At 69.7% G+C, this 14,399-nt stretch overlaps 2 protein-coding genes across 10 annotated transcripts; one reads left to right on the top strand and one right to left on the bottom strand.

The window, feature by feature from the left end:
• Positions 1-809: 809 nt before the first annotated feature.
• USHBP1 (USH1 protein network component harmonin binding protein 1) lies at positions 810-7,671 on the bottom strand. Of its 8 annotated transcripts, XM_074565966.1 has the most exons (15): positions 7,497-7,671; positions 6,999-7,186; positions 6,832-6,926; positions 6,591-6,718; positions 6,290-6,517; positions 6,091-6,201; positions 5,891-5,997; positions 5,654-5,794; positions 5,476-5,558; positions 4,663-4,798; positions 4,306-4,549; positions 3,168-3,362; positions 2,992-3,083; positions 2,784-2,906; positions 810-1,755 (listed from the first exon to the last, which is right to left on the bottom strand). In XM_074565966.1, the coding sequence occupies exons 1-15, from the start codon at positions 7,503-7,505 to the stop codon at positions 1,584-1,586; spliced, it is 2,052 nt and encodes a 683-aa protein (XP_074422067.1). In that variant the 5' UTR covers positions 7,506-7,671; the 3' UTR covers positions 810-1,583. The 8 variants fall into 8 exon arrangements, with proteins under 8 accessions (XP_074422067.1, XP_074422065.1, XP_074422066.1 ...); XM_074565964.1 differs by having other exon boundaries at positions 2,784-2,854; positions 6,832-7,186; XM_074565965.1 differs by having other exon boundaries at positions 6,832-7,186.
• A 1,601-nt stretch (positions 7,672-9,272) lies between these two features.
• On the top strand, positions 9,273-13,949 carry BABAM1 (BRISC and BRCA1 A complex member 1). Of its 2 annotated transcripts, none has more exons than XM_074565554.1 (9): positions 9,273-9,382; positions 11,020-11,329; positions 11,425-11,483; positions 11,623-11,743; positions 11,821-11,899; positions 12,308-12,332; positions 12,601-12,730; positions 12,832-12,918; positions 13,638-13,949. In XM_074565554.1, exons 2-9 carry the CDS (start codon positions 11,036-11,038, stop codon positions 13,836-13,838), a joined length of 996 nt encoding a protein of 331 aa, XP_074421655.1. In that variant the 5' UTR covers positions 9,273-9,382; positions 11,020-11,035; the 3' UTR covers positions 13,839-13,949. The 2 variants fall into 2 exon arrangements, with proteins under 2 accessions (XP_074421655.1, XP_074421656.1); XM_074565555.1 differs by having other exon boundaries at positions 12,835-12,918; positions 13,638-13,938.
• The last annotated feature ends 450 nt before the right edge of the window (positions 13,950-14,399 follow it).

Consider the following 14,399-nt stretch of genomic DNA (forward strand, 5'->3'; position numbering starts at 1 on the left):
TGCATCCCCACATCCCTGAATCCCTGCAGCCCTGCATCCCCGCATCCCCACATCCCTGCATCCCCGCATCCCCACATCCCTGCATCCCCACATCCCCACATCCCTGCATCCCTGCATCCCCACATCCCTGCATCCCCACATCCTTGCATCCCCACATCCCCACATCCCTGCATCCCCGCAGCCCCCTCTCTGCCCTCTCCATCACCACGGCTGTGGATATTGATCCACTGAGCCTTGAACTCCGCTGCAGGATCTCTCCAGGGAGACGCAGGCCTCATTTTAGCCTATATATAGCTCCGTGCCTCAGTTTCCCTCCCACCCCGCAGCCTGTCTGAGCCCGGGGCTGCCCCACAGCCCTCCGCACCCTCCCACCGGAGACCCACACTCAGCCCGGCTCCCGCCACCCAAGTGCCCCATCCTGCTGGGTTCAGCCTGCCGGATTTAGCCCCCCGCTCCCCGCGGCAGCCCCCCGGCACAGCCCTGCTGCCGGCCCTCCTCCCGCCCCCCCCCGCCCCCGGCCCCCTGCGCAGCGAGGATGCCCCCGGTGCAGGGTCACTGCTCCTCTTCCCTCCTGAATATGCATGGGGCCCCGGCCGCCACGGCCACCGCCGTCACCTTTGATCCCACGTCAGGGATAACGAAATGGCTTCATCTGCGCCGGGAGATAGCGGGGGCAGCGGGGAGGGGACGGCCTTTGTTCCAGGCCCCGCTGGGATGAGCCGAGCTGGGGGTTTGGCTGTCTGACCCCCCCCCCCCCGCCCCGCACACCATTCCTGAGCTCAAAACCCCCCAAACCTGAACCACGGTGGGATCGGCCGAGCCACGAGCATCAGTGATTTATTCTCCCTGGGGATACAGCAGGCGCCTCCCGGCATGGGGGGTGTTGGGGGTGATGGAGGGTCTTGGGGGTGATGGGGGGTCTTGGGGGTGATGGGGGTGTTGAGGTTGATGGGGGGTGTTGGGGGTAATGGGGGGTCTTGAGGGTGATGGGGCGTCTTGGAGGTGATGGGGAGTCTTGAGGGTGATGGGGGTGTTGGGGGTGATGGCGGGTCTTGAGGGTGATGGGGGTCTTGAGGGTGATGGGGGTGACGGGGGTGTTGGGGGTGATGGGGGGTCTTGAGCATGATGGGGGTGTCGAGGGTGATGGGGGTGTTGAGGGTGATGGGGTTGTTTGGGGTGATGGGGGTCTTGAGGGTGATGGGGGTGACGGGGGTGTTGGGGGTGATGGAGGGTCTTGAGCATGATGGGGGTGTTGAGGGTGATGGGGGTGTTGAGGGTGATGGGGTTGTTTGGGGTGATGGGGGTGTTGAGGGTGATGGGGGTGATGGGGGGTCTTGAGCATGATGGGGGTCTTGAGGGTGATGGGGGTGTTGGGGGTGATGGGGGGTCTTGAGCATGACAGGGGTGTTGGGGATGATGGGGGCGTTGGGGGTGATGGGGGCGTTGAGGGTGATGGGGGTCTTGGGGGTGATGGGGGTGTTGAGGGTCATGGGGGGTGTTGCGGGTGATGGGGATCTTGAGGGTGATGAGGGTGATGGAGGGTGTTGAGGGTCATGGGGGGTCTTGGGGGTGATGGGGGGTCCCTAGATGCAGGTCTTGCTGCCGGCCGTCCCCTGCTCCAGGGTCTGCAGCCTGCGGGCCAGCGCCTGCGCCCGCCGGGCGTGCTGCCTGCGCAGGGCACCCGCCTGCGCCTCCAGCCGCCGCAGCTGGGCCGCCTGCTTCCGCCGGGCACCGCGGTACGCCAGGGCCAGCGCGCTGCGGGTGCCACGCTCAGCGCCCCGGCCCAGGGCACCCACCCAGGGCACCCACCCAGGGGACCCACCGAGGGCACCCACCGCAGGGAACGACCCAGGGGACCCACTGTGGGGACCGACCCAGGTCACCCACCGAGGGCACCCACCACGGGGACCGTCTGCGGGGACCCACTGAGGGCACCCACTGAAGGCACCCACCACGGGGACTGACCCAGGGCACCCACCAAAGGCACCCACCCAGGGGACCCACCGCAGGGACCGACCGTGGGGACCGCGCGGGCAGGAGGGACCCCAAAACCCCCCGGGTTTCGGGGGTTGGCAGGACCGGGAGCGGGCTCTCGGGGCGTGCAGGAGGGCACCGAGCATCAAGGGAGGGGTGCGAGACGGGACGCGTTTTTGAGGGGTGCGAGACGGGAGAGTGTTTTTGGGGTGCCCAGGAAGGGACCACGCTTTTGGGGTGTGGGAGATGGGGACGGTGTTTTTGGGGGGGTGCGGGGAAGGATAACGCTTTTGGGGGGTGAAAGAAGGGACCGCGGGTTTGGGGGGTGCAGGGAGGGAGCACGCACCAGGGGGGACACGCGATACGGGACAGCTTTTTTTGGGGGGGTGCAGGAAAGGATAATGCTTCTGGGGTGTGCAAGAAGGGACAGGATTTTTTGGGGGGGGTGCAAGGAGGGATTGCACTTTTGGGGTGTGAAGGATGAAGGGACTGTGGTTCGGGGGCGCGGAGGGGGGGACACCTGCCGGGGGTGCGTGGGAAGGGACCGTGGTTTTGGGGTGTGCAAGAAGGGACCGTGGTTTTGGGGTGTGCAGGAAGGGACCGTGGTTTTGGGGTGCGTGGGAAGGGACCATGGTTTTGGGGTGTGCAAGAAGGGACCGTGGTTTTGGGGCGCGCGGGAAGGGACGGTGCATGCAGAGGGGATTTGCATCCAGGACATGCAGGACCGCTTTTTTTGGGGCGTGCTGGGGACGTGGCACCCACCGCCCGCCCATCGCGGCGGGGGGGGCAAGCGGGTGCCCGCTGCCCACCTGTGAGCCTGGAAGAAGTCTGCGGTGACGGTGACGCACTGCGCCTGCTGCGCGCGGCTGGCGGCACTGCTCTGCTCCAGGGACAGGGACAGGGCCCGCGCTCGGCCGCGAAGCTCCTCCACCCTGGGGACACCCACATACGGCAGCCGGCCCCCCGCCCCACGCTGCCCGCGGCACCCACCCGTGCGCTGCCGGTGAGGTCTCTTACCGGGCCAGGGCGTGGAGCAGCTCTTCCCTCGTCCTCTCCGGGTCCGGAGGGTGCCGCGGAGCCACCGATCCCACCCGGTCGCTTTGGGCGTCCTGCAGAAGCCGGGTGTGGGTGCCGTTCCTTGGGAGACACCCCCCCTCCCCGGCCATCCCCAAGGAGGTGGGAGCCATCCTTACCTCCTCGCTGCTGCTGCTGGGGCTGCTGGGGGGGCTGGGGGGGCAGCCGGGCCCCCCGTCCCGCTCCCGCTGCAGCTGCTGGAGCACCAGGCGCAGCGCGGCCTCCCGCGGCCCCTGCGCGGCCGCCAGCACCTCCAGGCCCCGCTTCTCCCTCTCCACCAGCTGCAGCCGCGTCTTCAGGTCGGCCATGGCCTCCTGGCAGGGCAGCGGCGTCACCGCCAGGTGGGGGAAACTGAGGCACGGCCATTTCCCCCCCCCTCCCACCTCCGCTCCCTCCCGCCCTGCGTCGTCCCCTGCCCTTCTCCCGGCTGCTCCGCTTGAAGCCTATGGAGTTATCGGGGAGGGATGCTGGGGGGATGCTGGGGGGATACTGGGGAGTTTACGGGAAGGATGCTGGGGGATACTGGGGAGTTATCAGGGGGGATGCTGGGGGGATACTGGGAGTTTACGGGAAGGATGCTGGGGGATACTGGGGAGTTATCAGGGGGATGCTGGGGAGTTATCAGGGGGCATGCTGGGGGGATACTGGGAGTTTACGGGAAGGATGCTGTGGGATACTGGGGAGTTATCAGGGGGATGCTGGGGAGTTATCGGGGGGGATACTGGGGGGATACTGGGGAGTTTATGGGAAGGATGCTGCGGGATACTGGGGAGTTATCAGGGGGGATACTGGGGAGTTAGGAGGGATGCTGGGGAGTTATCAGGAGGGATGCTGAGGGATGCTTGGGAGTTATGAGTGGGGATGCTGGGGGGATACTGGGGAGCCTGCAGGGAGGGCGCTGGGGCATACTGGGGAGTTATCAGAGGGGATACTGGGCGATGCTAGGGAGTTTACGGGGAAGATGCAGGGGGGATACTGGGGCGTTATCTGTGGGGTTGCTGGGGGATGCTGGGGAGTCTATGGGGAGGAAGCTGGGGGGATACTGGGGAGTTATCAGGTGGGATACTGGGGAGTTATCAACAGGGATACTGGGGAGTTATCGGGGGGATGCCGGGGGATGCACAAGGGATACTGCGGGCTATCGGGGGATGCAGGGAGGATGCAGGGGCGATGTAGGATCTCCCCCACGGAGAACCGGGGAGGGACGCAGCCGTCTTGCCCTCCACCCTCCCCCGCCTCGGCCCCCTCCCAGCTCACCTTGAGCATCGCCAAGTCCTGCAGCAGCTCCGCTTTCTCCGGCCGCCTCCAGCCGGGCAGGAGAGCCCTGGCATCCCGCAGCGCCCGCTCAGCCCGGGTTCGGGCGTCCTCGCTGCGGCGGGTGGCACCGCGGGCGGGTGCCGGGGCGTCGTGCAGGGACGCCTCCACGGCCGCCTGCTCCGCGCGCAGCCGGCGAATGTGCTCCCGCAGGGCCCCCTCCTCCATCCCGCGGGGCACCGGGATGCTGCGGGGACAGGGACACGGGCTGGGGTGGGCACGGGGGCACGGTGCCACCCCAAGGAGAGCGCAGCCCTGGCCTGGCATCGTGCCTTCGCCCCCCGCTCCTTCCCCTGCTACCTCTGCAGTCTGGGAGAGCCGCTATCCCCACTCTCCTCCTGGCCGTCCGGCTCCGCTCGGCCCGGGAGCCGCGGCCCCTCTGTCAGCGTGGGGCTGGACCCCCATCCATGTCCCGGGCTCGGTTCCCCTGCGGCTCCTGGGCACGGGGCAGGCGGCTTTCAGGCAGGTGCCCCCCTCCGCTGTGCCGGGGACCAGGGTCTCCCAACATCCTTCCTGCATCCCCCCGGTACCCCCCCTGCATCCCTCAGCATCTCCCCAGCATCCTCCCAGCATCATCTCCTCGATATCCCCCCCCTACCACAGCCTCCCCGCATCCCCCCAACATCCACCTGATGCCCCTCCAGCATCCCTGCTGCATCCGGCGGCATCCCTCCTACATCGCTCCTGCATCCTCCCTGCATCCTCTGATATCCCCTGGTATCCCTTGTGCGTCCCCCGGCATCCCCCTGATAACCCCCCAGCATCCCGCAGCATCTTCCCCGTAAACTCCCCAGTATCCTCCCAGCATCCCCCTTGATAACTCCCCAGAATCCCCCTGATAACTCCCTAGTATCCCCCCAGCATCCCCCCTGTAAACTCCCCAGTATCCCCCCAGCATCCCCCCTGATAACTCCCCAGAATCCCCCCGATAACTCCCCAGTATCCCCCCAGCATCCTCCCTGTGGACTCCCCAGTATCCCCCCAGCATCATCCCGATAACTCCCCAGTATCCCCCGAAAACTCCCCAGTATCCCCCCAGCATCCTCCCCGTAGACTCCCCAGTATCCCCCCCGCATCCCCCCCACCCCGCAGCCCCCCGGGGCTGGCACTCACCGCCACGGGCACCATCCTCCTCCCTTCCCACCTTCGCCCGCACCAGGTCGAGGAGGGCGGCGTAGGCCCCCCCGCAGCGCTCGCTGCAGGGAGAGGGGCTCAGCGCGCCACCCCAGGCTGTCCCCCCCAACCCTGCGTGTCCGCCCCCCCCCGCCTCCTCCTCGTCCCCCGTCCCCACCTGCAGCGCAGGGCCAGGCGCAGGGCGGTGCTGCGGGACTCGTGCTGGCCCAGCGCCATGCTGAGCCGCTCCGCGTCGCTCTTGCACTCCTGCAGCGCGGCCGCCAGCCGCCGGTTCACCTCCTGCAGCCTCTCCAGGCACCTGGGCACCGCCCGCACCCCCCCCGTGCCTCAGTTTCCCCACCGGCGAGGGCACCCCTGGGGCTTGGAGGCCGGGGGCCGGGGGGGGAAGACTCACCCCTGCAGCTGCTGCACCCGCTCCTCCTGCTCCGGGCCGGCCCCCTCCGAGGGTTGGGGGGAGAGGGGGCTGTGGGGCTGAGCGCCGTCGCCATAGTGGGACAAATCCTGCAGAGGGGACAGGCAGAGCCCCCCGGCACCGGGGCAGGATCCACCCCCCGCGACCCCCCACCCTGCAGCCCACCCTGGCCCCACACTCACCTGGGGTAGCCAGGGCTCCCCCAGCCCCACGGGGCTGACGAACCCGGGGGTGTCACTGCCGGAGCCCCCCGGCTCCTCCAGCCTGGACAGAGCATCCCGCAGGTCCCACACCTGCGCCGAGCACCGGGCTGAGCCCCCAGGGGGTGAACCAGGGCGGTGGCCCCCCCCCACCTTCCCCCACCGTGCCCCAGACACCCACCTTCTGCTGCAGCCGGTCGCGCTCCCCCCGCAGGGCCCGCAGCGCGGCAGTGGCCCGGCTCAGCTCCTCGTCCCGGCGGCCCAAGGCCGCCCGCAACGCCGCGTTCCTCGCCGCCACCGCCGCCACCGCCGCCTCCTCTGCCGGCAGCCCCTCGCCCGCTCCCTCCTCCGGATCCCGGTGCGTCGCCCTCCCGGCACAGCCCGCCGCCCGGTCCAGCTCCTCCAGGCTCTGGGGATACAGGGATGGTCGATGGGTGCCCATCCCCTTGGCGTCTGGGCTGACCGTTGCCGGCGTGGCTCACCTTGGCCGCCCGCGCCCATTCCTCGCCGGGCGCAGGCTGTGCCGGTGGCCGCCGGTGGCGGGAGAAGACGGCGCGTTCCAGCGAGCTCACGGCGTGCTGCAGGTCGGCAAAGAGGTCGGGGCCAGGGGCTGGGGAGAGGGAGCATGGCCGGGGTCAGCCAGGTCCCGGCAGTGAGGCACCGGCACGGCACGGCACCGCACGGCACGGCACCGCACGGCACCGCACGGTGTGGCGCACCCACCTTCCACACCGATGTCGTGCGTCCCCGTGAGGCGCCGGGACTGTGGGCCGGCAACAGGGAGGCTGGCGGTGCCCTCCCAGCCCTCCTCATCCTCCCTGCGGGGCGGCGAAGGCCAGAGATGGAGGTGGCCGGGCGGTGGTAGCCCCGCGGCCACCATGTGCCGGTACCTGCCGGTGCGGCGCTGCAGCTGCTCGGCTCTCCGGTGCAGCCGGGCCACCGTCGCCAGCAGCCCAGCGATGCGCTCCTCGTAGCGCAGGATGCCCTCGGCGTCCCCCGCCATGTCCTCGTCGTCATCCTCGTCCTCGTCCTTCTCCTCGTCCTCATCTTCCTCCTCGCCCGGCGGGGGCGGCGGGGGCTGCGGGGAGCAGGAGTGTCTGCCCATCCCGGTTCCGTCTGGCACCGGGGGACGGAGGGAGAGACACCCACCGGGATTTGCCGGGATGGGGACGGGTTGGGGTGAGTTGTGGCCACCAGCCGTGTGGCCGCGGTGCCTTGCCCCGCTCTCCGCACCCGGCACTGCCGTGCCACGGCGCACCCAATCCTGGCACCGCCGATGCCCATGGCCGGGGGATGCCCAAGGGCCACACACACACACACACGAGGAGGCCACCAGCCACGTGGGTCCAGCCCCCGGCCGCCCCCATCCCACGGGACACCCCACTTGCCTTCTCCATCCTGGCCGCCTCCTGCCCGCGGGTTCCTGCGCCAGCCGGTGCCCGGGGGGTCCCCGGGGCTGCTCTCGCTCCCACGGATGGGGGTCCTGGCACCTCCCGGCACCTCCCGGCACCCTCTCGGTTGCGCCTCCGGCAGCCCCAGCCCTGGGCCTTTCCCTCTCCTTGTTCCTGCCGAGATTTCCTCTTCCTCGGCAGCCCCGGCGCAGCCTCCCGCCCTTAACCGTTGCGCTGCCCCGTGCCCGGCCGGACGCCGCAGCCATTTTTGGGGGTGGGGGGTGGGGGGTGTCTCTGCCCCCCAACATCCTCAACCCCACGCGCCCCGGCTCCCTCGCACCCAGGCGGGAGGACGCACCCCCCCTGAGCATCCCCTGTTTAGGGGAGGCGGGGGGCAGCCCAGAACGCTCCCGGGGGGGGGGCGTTCGGGAGGGTTTGGGGTGCTCGGAGGGGTTGCGTGGGGTGATGGGGGTCCAGCCCGGGGGTGCCGCGGGCGGCGCGTGGGCGTTGGGGTGCGGGAGGGTGGTGTTTGGGGTGCACAGCGGGTGCTGCGGGGGTGTTTGGGGGCGCAGAGGGGGGGCAGCACTGGGGGGCTGGAGGGCGCTGGGTGGGTGTTCGGAGAGCAGGGGGGTTTGGGGGGCAGGGGGGCGCGTGGGTATTTGGGGCGCAAGGGAGGGGTGGATGGGTGCAGGGGAGTGTGCATGGATATTTGGGGTGCGGGGGGAGTTCGTGGGTGCGGGGGGGTGCGTGCGTATTTGGGGTGCAAGGGAGGGGTCCATGGGTGCGGGAGGGGGTCCATGGATATTTGGGGTGCAGGGGGATGGTGCATGGGTGCAGGGGGGGTCCATGGATATTTGGGGTGCGGGGGGGGTTCATGGGTGCAGGGGGGGTACATGGATATTTGGGGTGCAGGGGGGTTACGTTGGGGTGCGGGAGGGTGGTGTTTGGGGTGCACAGGGGTGCTGCGGGGGTGTTTGGGGGGCGGGGGGGGGCAGCACTGGGGGGCTGGAGGGTGCTGGGTGGGTGTTCGAAGACCAGGGGTGTTTGGGGTGCAGGGGGGTGCATGGGTGCCGGGGGGGGGGGGGACATGGATATTTGGGGTGCGGGGGGGGTGTGTGCATCGATATTTGGGGTGCAAGGGAGGGGTGCATGGGTGCAGGGGAGTGTGCATATGTATTTTGGGTGCAGGGGGGTTACGTGGTTATTTGGGGTGCGGGGGGGGGTTCATGGGTGCGGGGGGAAGTATATGGTTATTTGGGGTGCGGGGGGGGTTCATGGGTGCGGGGGGGTACATGGATATTTGGGGTGCGAGGGGTGTGCATGAGTGCAGGAGGGTATGCATGGATATTTGGGGTGCAGGGGGGGCGTATGGGTGCAGGGAGGGGTATATGGGTATTTTAGGGTGGGGGGGTGCATCGATATTTGGGGGGTGAGGGAGGGGTGCACGCGTGCAGGGGGGCGTGCATGGATATTTGGGGTGCGGGGGGGGGGGTTCATGGGTGCAGGGAGGTGCATATGGGTATTTTGGGGTGGGGGGGTGCGTGGATATTTGGGGTGCGGGGGGAAATTCACGGGAGCAGGAGGGCGTGCATGGGTATTTGGGGTGCAAGGGGGGGTGTGTATGGATATTTGGGGTGCGGGGGGGGTGCACGGGTGCTGGGGGGGTGTGCATGGATATTTGGGGCGCCGCAGGGCGTGGATGGGTATTTGGGGTACAGGGGGATGCGGGGGGGGGGGGGAGGGGTGTGTTTGGGGCTCGGAGGGGGTGCCGGGGGTGCCCCCCCCCGCCCCCGCGGACGGCGGGGAACTACAAATCCCAGCAGCCCCCGCGCCGCGCGCTGCTTCCGGGAGGGACCGGGCGGGGCGCGTGCGGCCGCGAGCGGGTGAGCGGGGCTCGGCGTGGGGGGGGGCGCACGGAGCTGGGGCGGGGGGGGGGTGTCCAGGGGGCAGGGGGTGCGTGAGCAAGGGGGGGTGTGGGGCGGGGGGTGCGTGAGCAGGGGGGTGGGGGGGCAGGGGGGGCACAGGATGGGGGGGCTGTGCATGGGGCAGGGGGTGCACAGGATGGGGGGGGGGCTCATGGGGCAGGGGGTGCACAGGATGGGGGGGGGCGCATGGGGCAGGGGGTGGGGGGGCAGGGGGTGCGCAGAGCTGAGGGGTGCGTGGGGCGGGGGGTGCACGGGGTGGGGGTGGCGAGGGGGAGGGGGGATGTAAGCGGGGGGGGCACAGAGCAGGGGTGCACGGGGTGGGGGGGGTGTATGGGGCAGGGGGTGCACAGAGCTGGGGGGTACATGGGGCAGGGGGGTGCACGGGGTGTGGGGGGGGTGCACGGAGCAGGGGGAGCACAGAGCTGGGGGGTACATGGGGCAGGGGGGATGTAAGCGGGGGGGGGCACGGAGCAGGGGGGCACGGGGTGGGGGGGTGTGGGAGCAGGGGGCGCACAGGTTGCGGGGGGGGGGGGCGTGCGTGGAACAGGGGGTGCACAGAGCTGGGGGGGGTACATGGGGCAGAGGGTACGTGAGCACAGAGCGGGGGGGTCCAGGGGGCAGGGGGTGAACGGGGTGGGGGTGGCGGGGGGCAGGGGGGGCATGGAGCAGGGATGCATAGGGTGGGGGGGGTGCGTGGAACAAGGGGTGCACAGAGCAGGGGGGGGTCCAGGGGGCAGGGGGTGCACGGACTTGGGGGGCGAGGGGCAGGGGGGATGTAAGCAGGGGGGGCACGGAGCAGGGGTGCATGGTGGGGGGTGGGGGGGGTGTGGGAGCAGGGGGTGCACAGAGCCGGGGGGGCGGGTTCTGGGGGTACATGAGCAAGGGGTCCAGGGAGCCGGGGGGGGAGTCCGGGAGGCAGGGGGGTGCATGGGGCAGGGGGTACGTGAGCAGGGGGGGGTTCTGAGGGTGCATCAGCAGGATGTGTGGAGCTGGGGGGGGGGGGGTCCAGGGGGCAGGGGGGTGCCTGGGGCGGGGGGCGCATAGGGCAAGGGGTACATGAGCAGGGGGTGCACGGAGTTGGGGGGGGGGGTGTCCAGGGGGCAGGGGGTATGCGAGAGGGGGGGTGTTTCTGGGGGTACGTGAGCAAGGGGTGCATGGAGCCGGGGGGGTGCATGGGGCAGGGGGTATGTGAGCGGGGGGGGGGTGTCCAGAGGGGAGGGGATGGGGGTTGAATGGGGCGGGGGGGGGTCCAGAGGGGATGGGGGTTGAACGGGGCAGGGGGTGCACAGAGCCGGGGGGGGGTTCTGGGGGTACATAAGCAAGGGATGCATGGGGCAGGGGGGGCATAGGGCAAGGGGTGCACGAGCAGGGGGTGCACAGAGTCGGGGGGGGGGGTGTCCAGGGGGCAGGGGGGTGCCTGTGGCGGGGGGGTGCATGAGCCGGGGGGGTCCAGAGGGGATGGGGGTTGAACGGGGCAGGGGGTGCATGGAGCAGGGGGGGTCCAGGGGGTCTGTGAGCAGGGGGGTCTGCGGGGGGGTCGCAGGCCTGCACCCGCGCTGACACCCCGCATTCCCCCCCTCGTCCTCGGTCCCCAGCACCGCCGGGGCCGCCATGGAGCGCGGCTGCGTGATGGACACGTCGGAGCCCGGCAGCGCCGCCGAGGAGGAGGAGGAGAAGGCGATGGAGCCGCGGCCCCGCACCCGTTCCAACCCCGAGGGGGCCGAGGACCGGGCGCTGAGCGCCCAGGCCAGCGTGGGCAACCGCAGCGAGGGCGAGGGCGAGGCGGCCAGCGCCGACGACAGCCCGCAAGCCACGGCCGCCCCCGACGGCACCGCCTGGCCCGGCCCCGCGCCCCACGCCGAGGTCCAGGTGAAGACGCCGCGGGTGAATTGCCCTGAGAAGGTGGTGAGTGTCTGCAGGGAGGGGGCGGCCCCCGGCCCCGACGCCGGGGTGAGGGGCTGGCGGCGGGGGGAGGCTCAGCCGTGGCTCCCTCCCCGCAGATCATCTGCCTGGACCTGGCGGAGGAGATGGCTCTGCCCAAACTGGAGTCCTTCAACGGGTGAGTGTCGGGGCGCTGGCGCTGGGACCCCCGGTGACCCCGGCTCTGCTGTCCCCGGCCCATCGTGGGGACGGGGGGTGGGGTGGGGGGACGACGACGCGCCGGTCACCGCTGAGCTCCGTCCCCCCCCCCGTGGCAGGTCCAAGACCAACGCGCTGAACATCTCCCAGAAGATGATCGAGATGTTCGTGAGGACGAAGCACAAGATCGACAAGTGCCACGAGTTCGCGCTGGTGGTGGTGAACAACGACGCCACGTGGGTGAGCCGGGACCGCGGGGACGGGGACGGCTCCGTGTGTCCCCCCCGACGCCCCCCTCTCACCCCGGTTCCTCTCAGCTCTCAGGGTTCACCTCGGACCCCCGCGAGGTCTGCAGCTGCCTCTACGACCTGGAGACCGTCGTCTGCAAGTCATTCAGTATCCCACCGCTGGGACGGGGGGGCCGGGACCCCGCAAGGGTCCCCTCGGGAGTGCAAACGGGGTCCCTCGGGGGTGCAAACGGGGTCCCTCGAGCATAAGCGGGGACCCTCCAGGCCCGTTGCCTGCAGATGGCAGCAGACCCACGGCCTCGCCGGATCCCCGGCACACAGCGGCGCTGGGACCCTGAATCCCCCCCCACCACCCCGGGTTTAATGCTGGACCCTCCGGACCCACCAAACACCCATTTATCGGGGTTTTCTCCCCACCCCGCTCCGTCCCGCTGCGGTCGCCCCCCTGTGCGGGAGCCGCCCGGGTGCCCCGGTGCCGGTCTGGGGTGGGGGGGCGTCCCCGGGGGCGGGCGGGGGGGGTCTGTGTGCCGGGATCGGTCCTTACCTGGGGCTGCAGATCTGGAGGGACTCTTCAACCTGATGTGAGTATGGGGGGGGCCGGGCGGGATGGGGTGGGGGCCGGGGTGCCCGCCCTGGCTCTGAATTTTCTGCTTTGCTGTAAAAACCCCGCGAGCCTTTAACCCAAACGGCCGCGGGGTGGGTGCTGCTCCCCCAGCCCGGAGCTGTCGTTAAGTTTTAACGAGGCGAAGCGGGGGGGTCCCGGAGGTGCAGGGACCCTGCCCGCGGTGGTGATGGCGGGGGGGTGTGTGTGTGTGGTGTCCATGAGCCCCCTCCGTCCTCGCTCTGCAGCCAGCAGAAGATCGAGCTGCCGGTGACGGAGAACGTGCAGACCATCCCGCCCCCCTACGTGGTCCGGACCATCCTGGTGTTCGGCCGCCCGGGCTGCCAGCCCCAGTTTTCCATGTCGGAGCACATGAAGGTAGGTGTCCCCCCCCCCCAACACACCGTCCTGCCCCCACTGAGGTGAGCTCGGTGGCTCCGGGTCCATCCCGGTGCCATTCCTGCCTTGTTGTCCTGCAGAAGATGCTGCAATGTCCCTACTTCTTCTTCGACGTGGTTTATATCCACAACGGGGTGGAGGAGAAGGATGACGAGACGAGCTGGAAGGTAAATGAGGGATGGGGCGGCCCCCCCAAGCTGTGACTGGGAATCCTGGTGGCCAACAGGGTGACCATGAGCCAGCAGTGTGGCCGAGAAGGCCAATGGCATCCTGGGGGACATCAAGAAGGGGTTGGCCAGCAGGTGGAGGGAGGTCATCCTCCCCCTCTGCTCTGCCCTGGGGAGGCCCCCTCTGGAGCGCTGGGTCCAGTTCTGGGCTCCCCGGTTCCAGAAGGACAGGGAACTGCTGGAGAGGGGACAGCAAAGGGCTGCCAAGATGCTGAGGGCACTGGAACACCTCTCTGAGGAGGAAAGGCTGAGGGATTTGGGGCTTTTTAGTCTTAGATCTTTAGATCTTATCAACGCTGATAAATACTGAAAGGGGGGGTGTCAGGAGGATGGGGCCAGGCTCTTCTCAGTGGTGCCCGGGGACAGGACAAGGGGTAACGGGCACAAACTTGCCCATGGGAAGTTCCATCTCAACCCGAGGAGGAACTTCTTTGCTGTGAGGGTGGCAGAGCCCTGGCACAGGCTGCCCAGAGAGGTGGGGGAGTCTCCGTCTCTGGAGACATCCCAACCCCGCCTGGACGCGTTCCTGTGCCCCCTGCTCTGGAGGAGACGGTCTCCAGAGGTCCCTTCCCACCCCGGCCATTCTGTGTGAGTGGGGGCTGTGTCAGCCCGTGCCCACGCTGCCCATTTTTGTGTGTCTCCCCCCCCCCCCCCCCCAGGAGATGTACGCCTTCTTCAGCAGCCTGGACACCAAAGGCACCAACTACAAGTACGAGGTGCCGCTGGCGGGGCCGGCCGTGGAGCTGCACAACTGCATGGCCAAGCTGCTGGCGCACCCGCTGCAGCGGCCCTTCCAGCCCCACGCCGCCTACGGGCTGCTGGGGGACGACGAGCCCCCCGAGGTGGAAGCCACCGTCTGAGCCGTGGCGGGGGGGGGGGTCACGCGGACGCGAGGACAAGGCGCCATCCCTGGGCTGCGGCGGGCGGCCGGTGTCACCCGGGATGGCGGGGGAAAGAGAGGTGTGTTGCTGAGCCGTGTCGTGCTGATGCTCCTGCGCCCATCGGAAACCGGGGGGGGTTTGGGGAGGGGGGGGGGGCATCACTCCCTCCAGCACTGTGCCCCCCCCCCGGCCCCCCGGCCATGGGGATGGGGGGGTGCCTGTGCTCAGCAGCGCTGGCGGGGGGACGCCGGGAGTGGGTGGGTGACTCTCGCCATGAACGGTGGGGCAGGGTGATGGGAAGTGCTGGGGCGGGTTACTGGGAGGCACTGGTGGGACTGGTGCAGGTTACAGGGAGGCACTGGGTGGGGCTGGTACCAGGTTACTGGGAGGTGCTGTGTGGGGCTGGTGCAGGGCACAGGTGGGACTGGTACAGGTTACGGGGAGGCGCTCGGAGCACTGGTGCAGGTTACTGGGAGCACTGGTGTTGGTACCGGGAGGCGCTGGGAGCACTGGGGCCGTTACTGGGAGCACTGGGGCTGT

This window comes from Larus michahellis, chromosome 23 (assembly GCF_964199755.1).
Source record: "Larus michahellis chromosome 23, bLarMic1.1, whole genome shotgun sequence".
In the NCBI taxonomy this organism is placed as follows: Eukaryota; Metazoa; Chordata; class Aves; order Charadriiformes; family Laridae; genus Larus; species Larus michahellis.

Bases quoted from the DNA above. Each gene is read 5' to 3' on its own strand.
- USHBP1 (XM_074565959.1), bottom strand. The intron at 4,799-5,475 runs GTGAGTGCCAGC...CCCCGTGCCCAG, and splicing joins GGAGGATGGTGCCCGTGGCG to GAGCCGCAGGGGAACCGAGC. The intron at 3,084-3,167 runs GTAAGGATGGCT...CGGCTTCTGCAG, and splicing joins CCAGCAGCAGCAGCGAGGAG to GACGCCCAAAGCGACCGGGT.
- BABAM1 (XM_074565554.1), top strand. From the start codon at position 11,036: ATGGAGCGCGGCTGCGTGATGGACACGTCGGAGCCCGGCAGCGCCGCC. The intron at 11,744-11,820 runs GTGAGCCGGGAC...GGTTCCTCTCAG, and splicing joins TGAACAACGACGCCACGTGG to CTCTCAGGGTTCACCTCGGA. The intron at 12,333-12,600 runs GTGAGTATGGGG...CTCGCTCTGCAG, and splicing joins GAGGGACTCTTCAACCTGAT to CCAGCAGAAGATCGAGCTGC.